At 46.0% G+C, this 15255-nt stretch overlaps 1 protein-coding gene across 4 annotated transcripts in view; it reads right to left on the reverse strand.

Moving 5' to 3' along the window:
• Positions 1-1442: 1442 nt before the first annotated feature.
• Positions 1443-15255, reverse strand: part of KIF13B (kinesin family member 13B) — a 124171-nt gene continuing 110358 nt past the window's right edge. For all 4 annotated transcript variants that reach the window (XM_085218276.1, XM_085218274.1, XM_085218275.1 and 1 more), the window contains 3 exons: positions 11366-11428; positions 8823-9846; positions 1443-6090 (listed from right to left, as the gene is read on the reverse strand). In XM_085218276.1, the coding sequence (XP_085074402.1) occupies positions 5795-6090; positions 8823-9846; positions 11366-11428 (1383 nt within the window). In that variant the 3' untranslated portion in view covers positions 1443-5794. The remainder of the gene's footprint in view (positions 6091-8822; positions 9847-11365; positions 11429-15255) is intronic.

Genomic DNA, 15255 nt, shown 5'->3' on the forward strand with positions numbered 1-15255 from the left:
AAAATGTAGAAAAATGAACTCTTTGGAGGGTGTGTGATGGCCTCAAATTCCTGGGTCCCCCACTTTGTTCTTTTGGAGAAGATAGGGAACACTGGACAGTATAGGACAAGGGGGAATGGTTTTAAACTGAAACAGGGGAGGTTTAGGTGAGAGCTTAGGAGAAAGAAGTTTTTCACACCCAGAGGGTGGTGAGGCACTGGACCAGGTTGCCCAAGGAGGCTGTGGATGCCCCATCCCTGCAGGCATTCAAGGCCAGGCTGGATGTGGCTCTGGGCAGCCTGGTCTGCTGGTTGGCGACCTGCACATAGCAGGGGGTTGGAACTGGATGAGCATTGGGGTCCTTTTCAACCCAGGCCATTCTGTGATTCTATGAACACATGAGGACCCAGAGGAGTGGGGCTGTTTGTGTCCTGCCCTGAACCTCCATTTCCAGCTGGAATTTGGCAGCTCCATTGTGACAAAGAGCACGAGGACAGGTGAGGGCCGTGAGAGTGCTGCTAATTGGAGGCAGGCAGTGGAGGAGGAATTCTTTGTGGGGCGTTTGTTCCCCTCGCTTGTTTTGATGGCTGCCTTCTGAAGGCAGCTCTGGCTGCAGAACACAGAGCAGCGCGGCGGTGCTGCAGGAACCACCTTTGGGAAGAGCGGTTCTCGAACAAAGTGACGGCACTTCAAAAGGCGCCCGTGCTCCAGCAGAAGGATGGCGTTTCTTCCTGCTTCTTCTGAAGGTACAACTTGAAAGGAGATCGACTGTAGAAAAAAACAACACAACAGGCAGCTGTATTTCTGTGCGCTGATTGCGAGGCACCGATAAAAATATCCTTTGCTAAATGACTTTCAGCAAGGAACTGTGGAATCGGTGCGGGGTTTTGTTGCTTGTAGAAACAAACAGGTGAGAGCTGGGCCCACAGCCCGCTTCTTGTTAGCAACTCAAAGCTGCGTTTTGGAAGAAAAAGTGTTGACAAAGAGAAACTAAAAAAAAAAAAAAAAAAAAAAGGGATGAGCACCAAAGATTGAATCGCATGCTGCTGAGGTCACACCTGGGGCGCTGGGCCCAGCACTGGGCCCCCCAGTGCTGCAGAGAGCTGGGTGTACTACTGGGAGCCCAATACGGGGCTGTGAAGATGCCATTGGGAACCTGGAGCAGGAAGGGAACTCTTCAACACACAGAGGAGCAGAGGGAAATGAAAACTCACTGCTGTGACCCAGGGCAGGATGGCACCAACGGCCCCGGTGCCTTTGGAAGAGGAGGGAGGTGAGTGGCCAGCAGTGTTGTGCTGCTGTGTGTATCTGTGGGGAGATCCCTGCACAGCAAGGAACAAGGCAAGAGAGGTGTGTGAGATTATAGTGATGGATCTCAGCCCCCTCAAACATCAGCACTCCCACTGTGATGCCCTGAACACATCTGAAGGTTCTGGTGATGCTCACGAGATAACAAAGTAGACTTATGGATTCTAAAGAAGAAGTTTATTTAGGTACTGCAGGCTGCATTGCATATATAACACAATATTACAATTTAGTATTGTACAGATATAATTAAAAACTTTACAGCTCATTACAAAGTGTCTTTGGATTTTAGCTCATTTAAAGTACACCAATCAACACGTAATAATACCACAGTGTAAATAGCCACTCTTTATATACAGACCCACTACATTTACAAAAAAAAAATCAACAGAAAGATGAGCTGGGAGAGGCTCCCAAGACACAGCGGGTGTTAATGGGGGAGGAAAAGGGAAACCCCTGGTGCCCTGTGGGTGAGAAATGCCAGGATGGCACAGAGCGAGAACCCAAAGCAGGGAGGATGAAGGGGGATGTAGGAGCAAGACACCTACTGCAACTCCAGCTCAAGGGTAGCATAACTCATCTGCACCTTGGTGTAGCATCACTTCCTACAAGCTATGCAGACTCGAGGTCAGGCTGAGCCCATCACATTGCTGTGTTACTTGCTGACCCAGGGATAAGGCACTGCAAACACTGAATTTCTTGTGCAAAGAACTGCCAGTACCAGAGTAAGGACAACATGTGTCAGGACAGGAAGGACTCTTGGACAGCTCCCTTATGTATGAGCAGGACTGTGCTGTGTGATGCCCGGGCTCATTTTGGATGGGTTTTGATGACCGGTGAGGCAGAATGAGATGGGTTCTCAGCTCGTACCAGAGCAAAGTGATGCTGAGCCTCTGAGGCTCATGAAGGGAAGAGATGTGGGGCAAACCCTTCTTTCTTAAGGATATGGGCAATATTCCCATGCAGGAATCATTTCTATCTTCCTCAAATAAAGTATGCTGCCGACAAGCAAAGAGCCAAGGCCTTTCAACTGAGCAGGTATTATTTGGGACAAGATCAAAACACCAGGAGACTCAGGAGCATCATACAGTACGAAGTCTTGGCTTGGCTGGAGAGAACCCACAAAACACCCTTCCCAAAGCATTGCCTGGGCTGCTTGCAGCAAATGCACCATGTGCCCAAATCCCACCACATCTCAGACCCACCCACACAGCTCTGCTCTCAGGCACCACATGAGCTCACAGAACTGAGCAAACACAGCAGATGAGAAACTCGAATCACAACAAATCACAGTTCCTGCATTAAAATATTCTTCCTCCCTGTATATAAAGTGCATGAAAAACGTTGGGAAGTATGCATAGCTATTAACACACCAGCCTCAGCTGCTGGGCTGTTCCAGTTAAGAGCACCTCCTCCTTTATGCTGAGGGTAGAGTTATTCTAATGCTAGTTATCAATTAAAAAAATAAAATAAAATTACTCTCATTGTGGTTTAAAAGGACGTTCTCTGGTTAGCTGATGCTCTGAGCAGAGAATGAGTGTTCACTGTGCCCAAACTTGGATTACCAACAGGAGAAGGAGAGGGCGGCTGGGGAAGTTGGGGTGAGCAGGAAGGAGATGGAGTGGCCTCGTGACCCATGTGGATGTGCTTGGCTTTGTGGAAGTCACCCACTGAGTGAGCCTTTGGGGGCAGGTGGAATTTGAGGAGGTTTCATTCAAAATTCAAAAAGAAAGCACAAAGCAAAGAGAAAAATCCTCCTTCCACAAAGGTCAACGTGGTGCTCTGAACAGAGCAGCTCTGCCCCCCTTATTGCACACCAATGTTTGCAGACACCCCAACCACAGCCATATTTAAGACATTTGCTTCCAGGGCAACTGACCCTGGGGGAGGTAGCAGGTCAATGCTGTTTGTGCCCTTCTGAATCGGTACAGCACAGTGTGGTAACACAACCAAGGGCAGAGGCAGAGGAAACCCTCCCCCACCACCTGGCTGCAGCCTCTGAGCACACGTTCCAGACACTTAAAATACATCCCTACAAAGCAAGAACTGCAATACGAGTGCAAGCAGAGGAATTTACAGTGGGTAAAACCCATAGCAAGCCACTGCCCAGCTGCTTGGGCTGCACCCTGTCACTCCTGCACCTTTGCTGCTTCCTATCAGCCCTGGACATCTGCAGTCCTCAGCAGAGCAGTGGGGTGTGGGAGGACTCAGACAGCTTCTTCCCTTCGTATCCCCCCAAAGGGGACGTGCAAACATCAAACTAACTCCTGTAATGAAATGCTGAGACTACAAAAACCCGTAGGCTGGGGGCTGCTTCCCATGGGCTACCTCTGTGTAGCACATCAGAGCAGAGTGCAATCAGAAAAACGTCAAAAGTGGATTTCAGAAAACAGACAAGGCAGTGTAAGAGGCGTCATATGAACCAGCGGGTGGCCTTCTATCAGTGAGAGTCATCACGCCCCAAAGCAAAATGCCACTTTGTTGCATGGGTCACATCTATAAAAACCAGGAATTTGAGCATCTGAACTCCTTATTACTGAATTTCTCCCATCACCTTGGCTTGCATGGACAGGAGCTTTATGCAAAGAAAAAGGAGAAAAAACCGTATGCTAAAAACGTCTTTAAAAGCTGCTCTACACATTTCATATTAAGATTTCTTTACAAAAATCCAGGAAACATTGAAACTAAGAAAAGCTGAGAGGAGATACAAATCCATGGCAGTACTACACATGCCGCACTGTATCCCATCCCCACTTATTTCAGCTACAGATTAGTTTCTATTTTAATTTTATTCCTTCTGCATAAATGATATTAATTACAGTAAATCAGCATAATTATCTCCTTCACTAAGCATCCCTGTCTCCTCTGATGACAATGTATCTCTCCCTTGGACCTCTGAACCAGATGGCTAAGGCACTTTGATACCCACATGCAGCACGGACAGAGACTAGATACGTATTAAAGTTAAATCATTAATTCAGCATCCTAAATATTCCCCAAGTAGATAAAACCTTTATTGCTCAAGATGTCCAATCCCCCCCTGATTCCTTAAACAAGATATAAACAGCTCAGAATATAAAAGCCTGTGGCCTTTCTTGATTTGTTAGAAAATGGGTGTACGTAGATATGTGCACACGTAGATACAGGTATGTAATTTGTGCCACAGGGTGTTAAAAACTAGTAAGGTTTACCAAAAATAAAATCAAGTTTTATAAAAGCCAGGCCAACCCTCCACCTCTGGGAGGGGTTGGTTTGGGGAAGACTCTTTCATGGGTTTGTTTCCATGTCACTGGGTTGGGCTCCTCTTAGCACTGCGCTCCTCAGCGCAACACCGGGCGTCGGATGATTGTAAAGCGCAACCTTTGCTCAGTTCGACACAATAAATACAAATAAATACACTGGATTCATCCTGTTACAAGAGCAGCAAGCCTCTGCTTTGAAAATCTGGGTGAAAACCAAAGGCTGGGTGAAGACCCAAAGGTTGGGCGAAGACCCAAAGGTTGGGTGAAGACACAAAGGTTGGGCGAAGACAAAAAGGTTGAGTGAAGACCCAAAGGCTGGGTGAAAATCCAAAGGCTGGGTGAAAATCCAAAGGCTAGATGAAAACCCATAGTTGGGTAAAGACCCAAAGGCTGGGCAAAGACCCAAAGGTTGGGCAGGATGCTCCATCGAGCAGCAGGCAGGACCCAACAAAGCGCTGGGGACACGGGAGCACTTCAGTGCCATCTCTGCCAAAATCCTCCTGACAGAAAAGACAGAGCAAATGGGAAGGTCCTGTAGTGCTTGGGGCAGTGAGAGGAGCACAGCATGGTGAGCGCATACACTAAATGAATCCGAGATGGCAAACTGGTTTAACTCTCCTCCTTCGTAAAAAGAAGGGACCAAAAATATTACAGAGCAGGTCATGGGCCTGCTCTCATTCCCATCAGCAATAAATCTTGTGCTGATTTACACAGAAGGAGAACAGAACAGAAATCAAACCAGGTACTGATGTTGGGCCACACAACCAGAGGGCTGTTGTTTTTTTAAACGAAAGAGTTTTGAGGGTTCCTCATTCCCAGATTAAGTTTTATGTTCCCTTCTCTGCCCATCTGGGATCATTATCTTGCCCTTTCACCATGCATTATGTGATATAGCTCTCACAAAATTATACAGAATTGGTTCTTTTGGGGACCTGTGCTCCAGAGAAGCACTGAGGTGTAGACAGGGTTTAGAAGTCATGCCATAATTTGAACAATTCTCATCTCTTCCTTCCTGGGAGATGGAGGAGAGCAGAGCTCACAGTCACCCCTACACCTCAGCATCACAACATGTAAAAGGAAACTATGGCTGTAGACCCAGCACCATGGCAAGGCAAGGAATGAACATGCCAGTCACCCAAAGCAGAGAAAAAAACCTTCATTAGTGTTTGCCACAAACCACAACTTCTCAGGGCTGCTTTTAGCCATCTGAAGCTAAAAGACGGGGGCCCACAGCTGCGGCGTGGAGCGTTTTGCAGCAGGCCACTCTCTCAGCTCGCCCAGGATTTCCTGTTCTCTGCGTTTTTCTGGCTCTTCTCCAAGCGAATTGCGGGTCCTCCTTCTGACTTGGAAGCCAGGGCTGTGAGTGAAGCCAGGCTGGATGCTGAAGCAGAGAAGTTGCCACTCCTCCTGTTCTCGCTGGATGCTGCTCCCTGCAACCTCACGCCAGTGCTCCGTCGCCTCGCTGGTCCTACGGCCTTTTTAACTCTGCCTGGTTTCACGAGCAATCCATAGCCTGGGTTGCACCTGAAGTACTGCTTTCCTCCAATGGAGCCATCATTCTTCCCTTTGAAAAGAAACAGAGATCACAGAATCATTAACATTGGAAAAGACCTCTAAGATCCCTAAGTCCAACCCCACCATGCCCACTACCCACGTCCATCAGTGCCACATCCCCACGGCTCTGGAACACCTCCAGGACCCCACCACCTCCCTGGGCAGCTGTGCCACTGCTGCACAAAATGGCTTTTGCTCTGTGCATATGGTGTGCTGCTACCCAGCACTCGAGGAAACTCACGCAGGGCCCCAGGGCATTTAGAAGGAAGTTTTTCACGCCCAGAGGGTGGTGAGGCACTGGAACAGGTTGCCCAAGGAGGCTGTGGATGCCCCATCCCTGCAGGCATCCAAGGCCAGGCTGGATGTGGCTCTGGGCAGCCTGGGCTGCTGGTTGGTGACCTGCACATAGCAGGGGGTTGGAACTGGATGAGCATTGTGCTCCTTTTCAACCCAGGCCATTCTATGATCCTATGATTCTGTGACTATCAGCAGCAGGGACAGGGATGGGGGTTTAACTGAGCTGATGTTCCATGGATTTAACTGGGCTGATTCTGCCTCAGCTGAAGGTTGAGTCACAGTTACAAAATGCTTAAAGACAAGTTGAAGGAATGAACTAACACGATGACTGAGAACAGTAAAATGCCAGAGGGCTATACTAATTATAGTTTTTGTCAGACTAAATGGATAGGGTTTTCTTTTGTTTTTAAGGTTAAAAACAATGCATAAATCTCCTGGCTGAGCTGCTCAGCAACAACTCTGTGCAGAGCCATGCAGGTTATTACAGAAGTAGAGAAGTGTATAATATACGGATGGATAACGGAGAGACAACAGCAGCCTGTGCTGAAAGATAGTGCCATGCTGCAGGGAAGACTTTTGTTGAAAATAAAAGCTACTATGATGATGACAGACTTAGACACTATTATACAGGAGAACAGTGGAAGCACTTTGAAGAGCAAAATGCTGTATTCCCTCTTAATAGGTAAACAAGCAGGAAAGCAAGCACCATCAGTACAAAGCTTGTATGAGAGCAAACGAGAGCTCGTGATCAATGAACTCGACAGAGAAAGAAGTCTTCAAGCTCCAGAGGAGCAGATGAGTGGGAGAAGCCTCCCCTGAGGAATGCATAAGATAAAAAACCCATCAGCTGGTTTTATATCCAAGTGGATAAAATCATAGGAAGCAGCCACAGCAGAACTGGCCTTGGTTCGTCCCTGCCCATGGCAAGGCTTGGGACTGGATGGGCTTTAAGGTTCCTCCCCAAAGACATCAGCTTGTAACCATGTTTTCCAAGGGAAACTACAGGTCTGCTAGAAGACAACTGTGCTCCAACAAATCATGCTCCATCCCTGGAGGTGCCCAAGGCCAGTCTGGATGGGGCCCTGTGCAGCTTGAGCTGGTGGGTGGCAACCAGCCCAAGGCAGGTGTTAGGGCTGAGTGGGCTTTAAGGTCCCTCTAAGCCAAGCCATTCTATGTCTCTATGAAATCAGGGACCTAAATCTTTGTGGAAACAGAAGAATATCCAAAACCACCAATAGCTGAGTCTTCAACAAGACCAACATCTCTTAGCCACAAGACTCTTCCAAGGATGGCTAAGCTGATGCTCACCGAGTAGTCAGTGGACCAGACAGGGAGGGAATGTGACTTTTCAAAACTACAGTGAGTCTATAAATACATATACTCTTAAAATAAAGCATGAATTCAGAGAATAGTGACTACAACTTTCAGAGGGATTGGAGCTACAGTTTGCTTTCTGGGTTGGCAAATCCAGGCAGTTTTCTGTACCCAGCTGAAAGCATGCCGTCCAGTTTAGCTTTTATGAGCACACCATGCGTGGGAAAGATAAGTGCTCATTTAAATGGGAGTCCTGGATCCTGGAGACACTACTTATCTTGGGGAGCAGCTCCAATCTCAGAGAAGCATGCAGCAGAGTGTGGGCAACTCCTTGAGACGTGCTGATTCACTCTCCACAGCCTGCATTGCAGCTTTAGAATTTTATAGGTTGGTTAAAAGAATTTAAATAAGGAGCTTTGAGTGCTCTTTATAAACTCTTTCACTATGAAAGGCAATGTCACCTAATGGTCAGTTCCTAGGAAACATTTCTTCTCTGTAAGAGTGGTGAAGCGCTGGAAGGGCTGCCCAGGAGGTGGTGGAGTCACCGTCTCTGGAGGTGATTCAAGAACATGCAAGAAATGTTTAGATGTAGTACTGAGGGCCACGGTTTAGTGAGCAATACTGGTGGTAGGTGGGCAGTTGGACTGGATGATCTTAGAGGTCTTTTCCAACCTTGGTGATTCTGTGATTCTATGATTCTCCTGAGTCTTCTACTGGCACATCCTGCCTGCTCTTGGATAACAGAGAAAACGAGTGCCATGAAAGCTGATGTGAACCTGTGAAGGGAAGAAACTGTGAAGCCTGGGGCTCCAGAAGAGAACAAATGCCAGCTATCACCTCCTTTCCTCTCACCTCCATAGTTTTAAAGTGCTTCTGCTCAAGTCATTGCTTTTCTGCATCACGCTCCAATGACACGTGGAAGCAAATCTTCTCCAAGAACGGTACCCTAGTTTCTAAAAATTATTTGCTATATAAAATCCAGGAAGCCTAAAAGTAAGAGTCAGGCAGGAATGACAAAAGAAACTGAACAAAACCTTTAACCACCTCTTTTTCCTGATGGTCAACATTAAAACAAACACTGCAAACTCTGAAATGCTGCCTAGGTTGCACTCAATCTAGAGCACGTCTTACCTGAAGGTAAATCCAGTTCAACACCAACCCACGTTCCCTCTTGGAAATCTGTGGGCCCAATGTATCTAACGATGCCTGTCTTGTTTGCACCAACAGTGACATATTCTCCCTCTTTCAGCCACTCGGGAATTTCATTGGCATCTTCAGAGTCAGAAACTACTTCCAGTTTTTCTTCTGCCATCTCTGACCCATTATGGCTCAGGCCATGTGCTGCAGATGCGCTCTTTTCTCCTTCCTGCTGCTCCTCTTCTGCGTTTAGTGAACACGAGGGATCAGTCCCCAACATGCTGGTGAAGGACTTGAGCTCTGAAGTCTTGACTTTCTGGATTTTGAAGGGGGAGGTGGCAACGCTGGGCTGGGACAATTGGTTGGGCTGAACCTGTGGTTTGGGAACCCCCGGTTCGGAAGCCCCAGAAGTTGTTTCCTTTCTCCTGACAGTCTGTCCTGCTGACTCCGTCAATTGTTTAGATGACTCCGTCTTTGGAGCAGAGGTAGAAAGAAAGGTTTTTGCATCAGTGGCTACAGAGGCATCATTTGCCTGCTCACTATGAGTCACAGGAGATGCAGAAGATTTTGATTTCAAAGCATCACTCCCATTCACTTCAGTGCTGTCTTTTGATCTTGTGTGAGCACTTGGAAGGCTGGGGGTGGGTAGACTCTCCCCCTTATTGTTGAGACAGCTTTCTAAAGGACTATTTGAGTGTCCTGGCATGTCTGAAGATCCCTGAGCCACAACAGGAGCTGGGAAGTCACTTAGGGCAGGCGTCTGTCCCCCTGGCTGAACCACAGCATCACTCCCTGCTATGAGGGCTTCAGAGAGGGTGGCTGTTGATACACTGTGGGAAAAGTACCCGCTGGAGGCTTCGCTCAGAGGACTTGGAGGCCCTTCCTGGGAGTCCTGTGCTTGGGCATCTCCCGTGGGCTGCTGCAAAGGCACTTTGGGCATCTTCTCGGGAGTCTTTTCCACTTCTGACATCCGTACCGCAGCTTCAAATGGTCGTTTCCCCGCTGCCTCTTGGTTCAGCTGAAACAGAAGAGGACAGTGACCATGGAACTCTGATATCCAAACTCTCTGGGTCTAAAGGGTAGATACAAGGCCACTGGGAAGCACTAAGGCCTCCAGCATATCTACACCCCCACGTAGCCACAGTCTCCAGAAGATGAAGTTGATCTGAAGTCAGCTTTACAAATCTGGTAGGATTGTCAGCTCATTTCTTCCATTAATAAGAAAAGCATTGACTAAAAGAAATACGTTCCCCAGTATTTACTGAAAAATTATTTATATAGCAGGAATGGTCATTTGCTGTTTGAATAGCAGGATTTATATGAAATGTGAAACAGCCATGATCTATAAGCCTCTCTCAGTTATTTGGCTTAACTTTCAGGACTGATAAATCACAGCTTTCCAGCTAAACTGTCATTTATGTTCCCGTTCCCAAATGCCATTCCCACCTCACTGTCACCAGCACCACACACTTCCAGGGTATGAAATTAACTGCACCTCATGAGATTAACAGCCCATTTTAGTGATGTATTTCTTGGCTGTAAAGTTTACTAAATCTGATAGATCAATATCTTATGCCAGCTCATGTACTCTAAAAGATTAGGATGTCTCTAAATCTCTTTGGGAGGGAAGGAGGTGGCTGCTAATATGAAGAAGAAAAAGTGGTTGGAGGAAGGCAGACTTTGTACCTACCTGTTAACTCTCAAGTGCACATACTTGTTTATTGTTCAAAATGTTGTCTTCTTCCCATTTAATACTAAAGTGTCCCAAACAACAGGACTTGCACCTTGTTCTGAAATATCTTTCTCACTGGGAACTTAAGTGGCATTTGATGAAAGAAGGATTTGATTGAATTACAAGAGCTTCAGGAGCCAAAGCTATTGCTAAGTAAGATATAATACAGAAAAGTTTTTTGAAATGTTGCAGTGGGTTGAAAACACTTCTAGCTTTTCTGCGGAGCGGGTGCTGTAGATGTGAACTCTGGAACTCTATTCTTTCTTTGGGCTTTCCCTTTTAAGCTGTGTTCAGATAACACACATTTTACTAAGACAATAAAAGCACAGTGGGAGAAAGCTGATTTGCTATTCACAAGACTGAAGTTCTGCTGAACTGTGGGAGATCATAGGGTCTATTTTCTATCCTGCTTACAAGAGCCTTTTTTCATGCCGATATCACGAATTGGCTTGAAATGTAAAATCAAGAATTAAGCTCAGCACTCAGAATAACAGACTCGTTCTGTTTATAGAAAGCATCAGTGCAAAGCAATTTGTCTTTTAAAACAGCAAAACAGCTACATTTTAGCTAGTTAACTGCAAATACAATCATATGATTAGCCAGGCTTTTAAATATAGAAGCATAGCCAGCACCAGAAGGGGAGACTTTAGCAAGACCTAAGAAAACACAGCAACGCATACTGCATTTAATTGTCTGACCACGAAGTGACAGCAAAAGTGCCACAGGCTTAAGTGGCTTTTGCTGCCTCTGGTTTTCAGTGATGTGAATATAGAAACTGTTTCTGAACATGCTATGACGTGCTTACCTGCTTTATCTTTGCAGCAGTGGCATCGATACTGGCAGACTGAACCATAATCCGTGGGACAGCCTGCAGGAATGAAAAACAGAGCATCATTCAATACAGGGTTACATGTTGTCCAGCTGGTAAACGCCAGAACTGACATCTGAAATTTTGGGATTATTAAAAAGGACCAAGCATTACTATCCTAACGTGTCCCGCTGACATACTCTGAAGGGGCAAATAAATGCATTAACCAAAGCAACAGAGGCATCCCTGAACTTGAGCATAAAAACAACTACGAGCACAAATTCATAGCACAATTTCTTTCATGGAGCAGTAAAGGGCACAGCATTGAGCAACCAGATGGCAAAGAGGTTCCACTCTGCTTGGTGAAATCCTCAGCTTCAATCCCTCCCCACAACTTTCTCCTTCTCCAGTACCTCAATTTAGTTTAGATTTTAGCCATGCTGACTAATTTGCTAATGACAACGTATCGGTTCCATGCCAGAAGGACCACTTCTGTGTTCCCACAGAATCCTCTCTTTGACAACTGGGCTTTGACATGAGGGCTTTGACTACAAATGTTGCTCCCTATTCAGTGTTTGGTGCTTTTGCTTTTGAAAGGTTTGAAATAATCACGTGAAGGCTTCTCCTGAGACTGCAGCAGCCAACTGTGACACACGACCATAACTCTGTTTCTTGACTCTCACTGCCATGCACTGCTGTCACAGGAGGGAATGGGACCTCCCAGACCTTGGGAGTGGGACACAGGAAGATAAGAGAGAGAAAAAGGCTGAAACATCTCTTCAGCAACATGCTGCAATTGTAGGTTCATACTTAAGGGAAAGAATTCTTTAAGGGCAACATATACAATTAGAGAGCGGTCTGCTTCTTTCCTTTTTTCTTGTTCTTCTCTCTCTGAGGCGGTTGAGAACTCCTTCTGCAGGAACACCCAGGCAGTGCCCATCTCCAAGGCATATTTCCAGAATCCAATTTACAGAACTGAAACTTTCCAGCTGAAGAGTGAGGTATTCTTTTCTTGCATCCTTTCTAAGCAAAGTGAAGTAGGAATATGACTAATCCTCCCCCAAAAAGAAAAAAAAAAACACAGGGGACAAGAACAGCTATGCAGAGATTGCCAGGCATTAAACAAAACCACAGTTGTTCAAAGTAAAACTAAAAGACAAAAGACAGACAAAAAACCAACAGCTTCACAGTGGATCAAAATAACTTTTTTTTTTTTTCAGTAGAGACATTAAAGCTTCAGCTCAGTAAAAGAAAGCAGGAGGAGGGGGCTGCTCATCTTTAAACTTGCTAATTGGAAGTGTACACTGAAGGGGGTTCAGAGCACACTGCTTCTACCTGGGATGCATGAGGAACGAGCACTTTGTGACATGAGCTGGAAGCAGAGGGCAACCAGAATCAAAGAAAGCAATGAAGCCCCAAAATAAACAAATTTAGGACTCATCACCCAGTGGTGTTTGGGGTCAGAATTTCAGATTCCTGTGGCATAAATCATAGAATCACAAAGGTTGGAAAAGACCACTAAAATCACTTAGGCTAACTGCCAACCTAGGGCCATCGTGCCCAAAGTAAAGTGGCAATCTTCTAAGACAAAAGCATGAACCTGAAAACTGTGACACTGATTTGCACCTGATCTCAGGAACAGCTCAGAGCAATGAGGTTCCGTGAGTACTCTGACGTGCTCAGAAGAACCAACGTGGACATGCAAGGATATCTTAACTGTCATAATAGACAAGTGTTTCACTTTACATAGACTAGAGAGGAGAGAGATTCACTTTCTTCTAAGAATACACTGCATGTTTTAGTTGTAACAGAGGCTTATAACTGTGTTAAAGCAGCTGGAGTACTTGGCAGAACAGTTATGCTTGCCTCTTTAGCTGTCTTTGAAGCACGGTTGGCCCATCTTGGAAAGCAGTACAAAGCCAAGCTGTTAAATATCACCTTCTAATTAAAAGAAATCATTAGGCGCAAGGCATTAGGGCTAATCCCTCGGCAGGCACTTCCACAGCACTTCAAATCTTTTGCAGAGGGACATGTGAACCTCAGCCATGAGCCAAGGCCCTTGAGTTCAGATAATCCCTGTTAAATACCTCCACAGCCTAACACACCACACACTGTTTTCTGGCACCTCAGAAAGGTTGTGTAAAGAAAAATCACTGTCCTTGTTGCTTCTACACTACAGTGTGTCATCTGGCACAGAAAGGGAATGATATAGAAGGGGAATTTGGAGTCACAGACATGGAACTGTTGGAGAGCATCACAAAAATGATCCCAGGGATGGAACAGCTCTCCAGGCAAGGACAGGCTGAGAGAGCTGGGGCTGTGCAGCATGGAGAAGAGAAGGCTGCAAGGTGACCTGAGAGTGGCCTGTCAGTGTCTAAAGGGGAGCTGTAAGAAAGGGGACAGAGTCTTTATCGGGGTCTGTTGTGGTAGGACAAGAGGACAAGGGGAAATGGTTTCAGACCAGAAGAGGTGAAGATTTAGATGGGATATAAGCAAGTTGTTTTTTACAGTCAGGGTGGTCAGGCACTGGCACAGATTGCACAGAGAGGTGGTGGTGCCCCATCCCTGCAGACAGCCAAGGTAGGCTGGATGGGCTCTGAGCGCTGATGGAGCTGTGGGTGTCCCTGCTCAGTGCAGGGAGTGGGACAGATGGCCTTTAAGGGTCCCTTCCAACTCAAACCATTCTATGATCCTGTGATTCTATAATGAGCACGAAGAACCAAAGCCAGCTCTGAGCTCTCATGCTGGTACTACAAAAGAAAATTTCCTTCCTCTGCCCCATTTTGTCCCAGTGTATGTGCCACCTCTAGGAAATGCATCATTATGAGAGACTCAGAATTGGAATAAGAAGAAGCATTTAATGATAATTCTCAGTGCCTTTGATTTCCTTTCCTCCCTTGAAAACAAACAAACAGAGGAAAGTGTTGTTCTTTGTGGTTGGGTTTGTTTGTTCTTTTATCTCTCAAACACCTTAAGTCTTGCAACATGTAAATCCACGCAATCTAAAAAGTAAATACACCCGTTACACTTTAATCATTCCTCATCAATTGCTAAGATGATGCTCTCCTCCTGAAAGGATGACAAATCTCCAAACTCCTATGTTAACTTTGCCAAGCAATGTTTAGAAAAACATGGAGAAAAAAGCAATTATGAGAAGTGGCACTTGCCCAACTTTGGTGTTGACAAGAAACAGATGGGCAGAAACACCCTCACGAGGGGAGCAAAGGTACTAAAACAAATCTTTGCTAGGAAATGTAGTGAAGTTACTCGGGGGGGATATTCCAAACAACGTGTCTGGCTATCTGTGAAGGCATTTACTGGATGCAAAATATTTCTGAACTGAGAGCCAAATTTTGTCATAAAACGTGTGCAGATACTGACTGTGAAAGCAGACACATTTACGCAAAGGCAAAACATGACCCTTTACTGCGATAATTCTTGGCACAGTTCCTTCCACCAAGCTGACAAAACATGGAGTACGAGAGGACATGAAAGCAATAGACTTTAAAGCATCTTTGAACCTCCATGGAATAAAATTTGTCTTTTTCCTGGGAGCTGCTCCTTTGTACTATGAGTTTAGAAGGATTTCTCAGTGTGTTTGCACAATATTTTCTGGTCAGATTGGAGGCCAAAGTGAATGTGCTTTGGGGTAACCAAAAGCCACATCATTATCAGTGATGAGAGAAGTCTGATGACACCAAGCCACGTGGTGTGGTTGATGCACCAGACAGATGGGATGCCATCCAGAGGGACACAGACAGGCTGAGCAGTGGGCCCAGGTGAACTTCATGAGGTTCAACAAATCCAAATGCAGGGTCTGCACCTAGGTTCTGGCAACCCTCGCTGCCAATACAAGTTGGGGGATGAAACAGCTTCAAGCTCAAAGA

Source organism: Meleagris gallopavo, chromosome 2 (assembly GCF_905368555.1).
Source record: "Meleagris gallopavo chromosome 2, MGAL_WU_HG_1.1, whole genome shotgun sequence".
NCBI classification, from domain to species: domain Eukaryota; kingdom Metazoa; phylum Chordata; class Aves; order Galliformes; family Phasianidae; genus Meleagris; species Meleagris gallopavo.